Below are 8,871 nucleotides of genomic sequence, written 5' to 3'. Positions count from 1 at the left end.
ATCATGTGTATGTATGCATGTTGGAAGAAGATATCACACTTTTCTATTAATGCATTAATATCTTATTAAGAACCCTAAATATAAATACATTTCCAAAATTCTGCTATAATTCAGTAAATATCTGGTTAAAGGAATAGTTTGGCATTTTGGGAAATACACTTATAGCTGAGAAGCTATATAAGCAAAGAGACAGCTTAGCATAAAGATTGTAAACAGGAGGAAATAGCTAGCCTGGCTCTGTCTAAAGGTTAAAAAATCCACCATACTTCCTATTTCCTCATCTTACAGTATCTCTCTTCGACTCTCTATGGATCCCTGTTTCCTTCCTCTGGGCCTCGACTGCCTCAGTATGTCCATCTGTTGTGTTAAACCAAGCGACTGATTATATTTGAATCTGTCAGCGAGGTTTATAATCTAGACATAAATGCTATGTGTGCGTGAAGGTGCTATAGTCTATAGATTGTAGGGGAGGTCTGCTGAGCGGACAGGAAGGATGTGATGTTGGGAGTAGGACAGAGGCTAAGATTCAGACTTCAAGTCAGCGATTGTTCAGAGCCTCATAAATCATTTTAAACAGCAGCATGCACACGCACCTGAGAATGCAGCCACCTACAATGAAGTAAATGCGCCGGTATTTTCATTTTAATTGATACGTCCATTGAACCGATTGTGCTTTTATAGCTCACATTTATCCAACTATATCAATCCACACACGTACTTGCATACTGATTCGGGCACCCAAAAATAGCACCAGTGATGCACAGGCAAACATGCTGCCATTACATTGCAACTGACACCTTTCAAATTTGTGGATGGCATGATTCTTCGCAGCTTGTACATTGCACAACTTATTCTTATCTCCTATATTTATCTGCCCTCATAAAGCCAGTTTGTGGATGACTGTGTCTCTGCATTGATCGTTGTGTGCCCCTTCAGTTTGACATGCAGCAGCTGTCTCTGGATGAGCTGAAGCAGGTGCTGTTCCACGCCTTCCGGGACCACCTGACAATGAAGGACATAGAGAACATCATCATCACCGAGGAGGAGAGCCTCAACGAAACCTCAGGGAACTGCCCTGAGTATGAGGGAGGTGAGGAAGCTGTTCTCATGGAAACTGCTGTTATAAATACCTGTGCTTACAAAAACTCGTTTAGTACTGTAATTCATCAGATATTTTACGCAGTAAATCAGAGCTTAGTTGGGAGGGTTAAGAAAAGGAACTGTCTCTACACAGTCTGAGTCAACGACAAACATGAGTTGCGCACGCACGAGTTTAAACAGTTTACAGTCCGTAAAGTCCGTCATCTTGGACAGCTACTTCCGGTTTTGACCGATTTCGCGACACAGCAAATCATTGCATATTGTAGATTATAAAGCGAAGTATAGTAGGTTTCATTTGATTAAGCAGATACTGGAATCGAGCCAGTAAAGCAATCTAGCCAAATTTAAAGAAGATTTTGATAACTGGACCAGATTATATAAAAGCATGGATCCCCTTCTCACAGTCTTGAGTCTTCTCCCAGTTTTGGATTTTTCATTGAATTTTTCAAGACAAATAGGATTTTAAATGTAATATCCGATGTCATCGTTACAATCCAACACATAAAATATAATATAGTTCCCATGATGATCTTGTAACGCATATTAACTTGATCATCTTCATCTCTTATCGGTCTCTGTCTCAAAGCAAATTGGCTGTGGTAAAATGTTGTAAATCAACTTAATAATAACAACGCCTAAACTGAATTCTTCAATCAGTGTGAAAAACATTAATTTTACTGCTCGCAGCAATTGCTCATTAACCTTTTGCGTCAACTGAACATGACGTCGGAAGGACAGATACGTCACTTGCTACTGACTGGTTAGGGCAAAACAAAACAAAATACCCTGGCTGAATGAATGGAGTGAGAAAAAAAAATGGACTGGAACTATTTGCTGGCGAACAAGTGGCCGCTCTTACAGACTTCCATTGGCCGCCTGTCAATCTCACAGTGATGAGCATCAAGCAAATAATCAGCATGTAGCTTGCCATAAAAAATCACAATTTTTACCTTTCACACGAGATGCAACATGAGCATCTCCTAGCGAGCCTCGGAGCTGTTGGTAGGCACGTCTTTGAACTTTGCATAAAGCCAAGCTAGCTCATTCCCCCTGCTTCCAGTTTTTGCTAAGCTAAGCTAATTGCTCTAGCTCAATACTTGGGGCACAGTTATCGAGAGTGGTATCAATCTTCACATCTAACTCGCAGCAGGAAGGCAAATCAGCATGTTTCACAAAATCTCAAACCACTCCTTTAAGGCTAAATTATAGATGAACAGACAAATTCACAAATATGGTTCCAGCGACACAGCTACAGGACAAAACTCGTTCTAAATTCTTTGTTCAGTAAAGTAGAAAAGAGAAAGTTTAGCGTTAAGGGTGATAGGAAAAACAACACTTTTAAATACACACACACTTTTTGAGTCTTGCTTGGCAAAATTCAAGGTGAAATTTTTAATATGCTGCTATACTGCACCATCCACCACCGAGCTTTCATCTGTAAGAAGTTGATCTTGAGAGGAAGGTCAAGAATGCTCAAGTATATCCAAGAAAACAGATGTAATATTTAAATGATAAAATCTATTAACGTCAAGGTCATGCATTAATTTCTTTGAGTTTCAAAGCCAGGAACAAGAGGGCTGATGAGTTGCTAATGTTTGAGTGCCCTAGTGATACACAAAAGGAATTTTTCTTGAGGCATAAAACCAAGTTATGTTGCTTTAGGGAGAGTAGGGAAATGAAAATCTAAATCTGATCCTGTGTTAGTTATGGTACAGAGTTAGAAATTGCCTTTCTGCGGTGAAACATCCACTAAGTCAGACTAGGACAAAGGTAAAGACAGATCAAACGCGCTAGAAAACTTGGAAAGTCTTAATGAATCCTTTGGGTACTGGCCTACAGTCTCGGGGAGCCCCAAAAAGAGCCAGCTGGGAGGAAATGGAGAAACTTAGCAGAGAAGGGACAGTTAAGGAGGAGATAAGAGGCTAAAGAAGGGATCAGGGAACTGCTGGCTTGGCACTCTTCTTCACAAAGTTTCTGGTGTTGAGGGAAGGGCATGCCATGGAGTTAGGGAGAGGAAAAAGAACAGTAGAAAGATGTCAAATGAGGGGAAGTAGGCAGGGGGAGGATAAAGGAGAAAACGAAGAGGTACAGGGCCTCTCTTGTAAACGACAGCTGTATGCCTCCCCACATTTAACCCTCTTCCCACATCCTCAACTTCCTTCTTTCATGTCTGCTTCCATCTTCTTCCTCTCCGGTGGGACTTCAGTGCCTTTCACAGTCCCTCTTAGATCCACGACTCAGAGCTCTCACTTGATTTATTGATGCAGGGTGTGATTCTAACAAACTCAGACAAGGGGGCTGACAGAGAGGAAACTTTTGGTTGTTACTTTTGCTGCAAGGCCTGTTGGAGGACACGTCTGTCTCTACTCCTCATCCTCTTTCAATCTCAAGAGATTATCCCTTTGGGGGAAAAGAGGTCTTTCAGCCCAAACAGATACTGTAGGTAGTAGAGCAAAAGTTCCACCTCAGTCCTCTTGTCTTTGTTTTTGCTACAGCAGAGTGAGTAATACAGCCAGTTTGTGCCTCTCATGTATTCAGCATTTTCACATTGGAGACACTTCCACTGATGATCTGGGTCACAGAAGTAAGCTGCAAAAGATGGTAACTAGAAATTTTAGCTGCTATTTCATCCGTATTTGTTTGAGTCAATGAACAAAAGTGCAGAAATTCACTATACATGAATCTGAATTTTTTTATACAGGCACAACAGAGGAGACTTTGGAGATTATGAAAATGCCTGTAAAGTTTATTAATCAAGTTCCCGCGTTTCTCTGCTCACAAAGTAATCGTTGTTTAACTTTGTTGAAGTTTCGAAGGTTTCAATTTCTTATGGCAACTGCTGTAGAGGATGATGATTTGTCATAGGATATGGACATTAAACCCCAGGAACATGCTTCGTTTTTTCATAAAGACGGATCAAAGAAAAGCTGAATGAGCGATTGCACTGAGTCACAGAAGCTAGTTTAACAGAGGTTAGCCCAGACGTGACATCAAGACTTCAGCTCCATATTCCTTTACATTTCTTTTGTATTATATTGAAGTCAATAAACTAATCATTCAATTGACTAACGAATGAAACTGGGAATAAAGAATTACATGTAGAAACTCTAGTGTTAACAGAACTATACTCTTATCTCTTATTTCCTTTCTCTTTTCTTTTCCTCCTCCCAGTCCATCCTAAGAAGAAGAATCGGCAGACGTGCGTCAGGAAAAGCCTGATCTGCGCCTTCGCTATGGCTTTCATCATCAGTGTCATGCTTATCGCAGCCAATCAGATGCTGCGGAACGGCATGGAGTAACCAATTGCACTGTGAGCATGGGGAGTGGACAGAACAGCCATGACCTCACATCTTGTCTTTGCAGCCAAAGCTGGACCAGCCACAACCCGAGCACTTCTCTAAACAATCAGTTGAGGTTTTTGGTTTTTTTTTTAACTTTAATTTGAATTTACCTTGTAGAAGCAGACAATATGAGTGAAACAAAGAGAGAGATATTTGTTTTGCATTGAAGATATCACCATGCAAAGTTTCTGGACTTACTGGTCATAAGGAACTCGAACTGGAAAAGTATTATGTTTTTATATAAATCATGAGACTAAATAGAGGGTTTTATTTTGCTGTTTTCAAGACTAAGACCACCCTTTAAACTTGATTTTATAATTACCGAAACTGCTTATCAGGTGCTTTGAGCCATTAGTAATTTAAAAAAACAAACAATGGTCATTATGGACAACTGCTTATTTACCCCAGAGAAGTTGCACTGAATGTGAACTGAGAGAATGTGGGCACTGAATGTTGGACACAGTATTTAAATGCATAGTAAATCCCTCACATCTCATATAGTCTTCTATAAACATCACACCTTTTGTGAAACACCTACATCCTCGGCTCAGTCCACCAATCTCCATGTGTATCTACAAGGAGCACAACTCAATACTCAGTGAGGGACCACTTAAGAATCACCATTATCCCGCTATCTCTACTCTGTAGTCTTAGTACTGATTGACTGATTGATTGGTTCACTCAACCTTTGTGTGAGTGCGTCAAAGACAGTGTTGACCACATACGCAATGTAAGCTCGGGCTGTCTGAGAGGTGTAAAATGTATGAAGGTAAAAAGCAAGAGACATCAAATCTTTCCAATTAAAGTGGCGATATCGTAAATTATTTCTAGTTTTGTGTTAGGAGAAAATGTTTCACCTTACCATTTCATTGTAATACTGCCCAACCGTGGTAAATATAGACCACACAAAAGCATGCCAGTATGTACACTGCCATACCAGACATTACCCTAACTCCAGTTTCCCATGGATTTCAATGTATATATAGCGCTTCTTAGCTTATATAATGTATTATTTCTCTCAACAGCAGAATGTATGAAGGGGAGAAACTAGTGAGATATATCAGGGATATACATTAGAGCCGTGACATACTGTCGCTACAGTTGTTTTCTTGGAAAAGGTTGCATTCTAGTGGTTAAGATGAAAACTGCAGCTAAATGCTTGAACAACCATGTTTACAAGGTGTTCAAAAGTGAAGAACAGCAGCACTGATTTTGAGCTTTTTATGTGTGTTGTATCAGTGTCACAAGGGTAGTTTGGTCGGTGTTGGTGAACATTCACTATTTTTAATGGCAAAACCAAGAACTATTTTTTTCCACATCCCAAAATTGTGCTGGTGCACCGGTGTACAGCTCAGGATTGGATGGGAGACTGAAGGTGCCTGTGATAGTTTCTGGGGTCATAGCTACGCTTTAAGGTTCAGATCTGATAGCACTACAATTTTATAAAAAAGCTTACTGGGACGAAAAAGTTTGGAAAAGACCTTGTTGGTGTTTACAATCATTCTCCTCTTTTATAATGGAGCCGTCCGAGGTTGAACACCCGAACGGCACCACGGATAAAATTTGAGAGAGAAAATGTTTTTTATGTGGGTGCAGGCCTTGCCAATAAAGAGATGTCACTGTTTATCCACTGTCACTGGAATTGTATTGTGATTATATGTTCATGTTCTGTTATTGTTTTCCAAAATTCTCCAAACAAAGGATTCCAAGCAAATTGTCATACCAAAATAAGATTACCTGAGATTAAATTTTTGTTAAACACATTTAAAACATCAGTGGAGCACAGTTAATTACGTGAACATTATTTCTATAGTTTTATGTGATTATTTTGAGATATTAAGAGATATCCTAAAAATATTTTCATTAATATTGTGACAATTATTTCAACCAACCCACCCAATAGATTTGTTGGTGTTCATTACTACTGATTACAACATTAACATATGTGGAGTCCTAAATTTCACGGTGCTCCCCTTGGACATTACTGGATCAGAGACTGTTTCGTTCCCATTAATACCCTGGAGCGATTATTTGTTCTCTTGTCTTCTGCTGGAGTGGATGAAAACAAAGCTAGATATTTCAATCAAACCAATGGGCAACAATGTGAGTTTATATGATCTCTGCACTAGACAAAATATGATGAAGGCAAGAGTGGAGAGGGCTTTCTTTTAAAGTAAAAAAATAGCTTTGTAAGATCAAGTATCTCAGCAAAAATGTATTATACTGTAAATCAGTACGCATGTTGTTGTTTAGATTTTTATGTCTTTGAAAGACAGGGAAATCTATTTAATCTTTCTTTGTGCTGACACAGCCTTGATTTAAATGTAGGCATATATGTACTACTGTCACATATTTGACTTTCCAATTTATACTGTAATAGCCATTTTTCTAGTTTCTACCAGCTATTAATCAAATCAGAGTGCAGGAGAGGGCATTTTCATAAATATGCAAATACAAGGTCACATCATCATCTCCATCTCTGTTTCACATCATATAGGGTAGAGTCTGTGGGCCACACTGTGGACGGCTGAAATTGACACTGAATACAATATATTGGGTGTTTTAGTCACATTAGGTTTTTATGGAATGTTCTCACTGCCTCATAGTCCTGTATAAACTGCTGTATAATGTATGCTACACTTATCCTCGTAAGTCAGTTTATGTCTTTGATATTCTCAGCACATTAACATTTGACCAACGGACCGTGTTTTCACCTTTGTCTATTAGCGTCATGGTCCTTTTGAAACCAGCATAGACCACTTTATCTTAACAGTTCTCTAATAATCGTGCCATTAAGACATCCTTGCATGGCTATGTAAGGGGAACTCGTTTGAAAGACCTTTTATCAACACTTTTGAAGTTTACATTATTATACTGTACATCTGTAACAGGACGGAATCAGTTCGTGATTTTCATGTTTTTGAAAGTTGCTTTTGAGATTTGTTTTTACCAAAACATGTTTTTACCTTCTAGATTGTATAGAGATAAAATTAAACACAGATATGTAATACAACCTTGGCATGCTGCTTAGAAAAGGAGAAAGAAAACAGCAATAGTTACCAACTGAATGGATATTTAAAAATGCAAATAACAAGTTTAATCTGTTTAATCTAGAAATATATCCATATATGTTTATGCAATAAAACTTTGTTTTGATAGAAATATCAGGCATCTGTGTTTACTTGTGAAAGCTGTGTGTGTGTAGGGATTCAGGAATTATTCAGATTTGAATTTTGGCTCAAATCCAACAACGTGTACAATACAATAATGACCAAACAGTAATACACAGCAACAAAAGGTATCTAAATAAAGCATCTAAATAACTTTTGGCTCACAGTCGGCTGGTGAGCAGAAATATTTCCGCTGACTGTTCATAAATGTAAAATTCTGTATAAAGTAGGCTTGTTGCTTTACTTGTCACTTGTTATCATCCTTGCGGTGTCATTTTAAATACCAACCCTAAAAATAGAAATATAGCTGCAAGAGGCAGTTTACGGGTTCAAACCTTTTCACACGCAACAGAAGTAAGCGGCTCAATTGCCCAAAATTAAAGCCGTGACGAGCAACGGGCGGGTTTCAGGCTTGACAAAGCAACGTCACTTCAGCTAGTTTAATACTGTTTAAAGAAGGAATGAGGCCAATCACACACTCGTTTCATTATCACAGTCTATGAAGAAAAAAGACCCTTTAAATTCAACAAAGTGTCCATGTAGTAGGCTAAATAACATCTTGTCATGTCTACCGTACTAGGCCTACTAAATGCATTGAGGAGCTCAATGATGAAAAAAATCTGCTTCATCGCTGTTTGTTTATATCTTCCTCCAAAAAGAATTAGCACAAGTAAATACTTTGACTGAGGTTAATGACAGGCTTAGGAAAAGAAAAAAAGCCTATAGGCTGTGTAGGACTAGTCAAGGGATTGCAAAAATAGATTCAAATACAGAAAACATAGATAAACTACTGTAGGCTACAGCCCCGCTTTATGAGACCCATGCCTCAATTGGGTGGCAGCATCATGAATCTAGGTAGCTTTTGAAAACTGGGTAAATTGTGTACTAACATGACTTCACGATAAAGTGGCTGCTATGACATGGGCTGAGAGATGTGGAGTTGACGAATGTTAACCAATAAGTTGTAATAAAAAAAGCTGGTCAATTTGAACTCTGAGATTAAGACCTTGACAGGTTTGAACTGAAATATACGTAAATATATATGTAAATGCAGTAAAACTTTATTTTGATAGAAATATCAGCCAGGATTAGACTCATGATACAGTGGTGTAACCCTTCCAAACAACGTGGACCAGTGGGCCTATCTACATCAATATGAATATAAACATCATAAACATTACATTATTACTGCGTTGGTATGGTAACAAGTGTTAGCTATGGTGCCTGGATACTATTTGCCGTTGCACAGCTTGAATGTC

The 8,871-nt window shown here is 38.6% G+C and overlaps 1 protein-coding gene across 3 annotated transcripts in view; it reads left to right on the top strand.

Annotated features, from left to right (window-relative positions):
- Nucleotides 1-7,542, top strand: part of caln2 (calneuron 2) — a 33,588-nt gene extending 26,046 nt beyond the window's left edge. For all 3 annotated transcript variants that reach the window (XM_040151537.1, XM_040151538.1, XM_040151536.1), the window contains exons 5-6: nt 937-1,090; nt 4,273-7,542. In XM_040151537.1, the coding sequence (XP_040007471.1) occupies nt 937-1,090; nt 4,273-4,400 (282 nt within the window). In that variant the 3' untranslated portion in view covers nt 4,401-7,542. The remainder of the gene's footprint in view (nt 1-936; nt 1,091-4,272) is intronic.
- Nucleotides 7,543-8,871: the final 1,329 nt, after the last annotated feature.

Source organism: Xiphias gladius, chromosome 17, assembly GCF_016859285.1.
Source record: "Xiphias gladius isolate SHS-SW01 ecotype Sanya breed wild chromosome 17, ASM1685928v1, whole genome shotgun sequence".
Classification (NCBI taxonomy): domain Eukaryota; kingdom Metazoa; phylum Chordata; class Actinopteri; order Istiophoriformes; family Xiphiidae; genus Xiphias; species Xiphias gladius.
The sequence above is the reverse complement of the archived record's forward strand: the minus strand, read 5'-3'. Positions and strand labels throughout refer to the sequence as shown.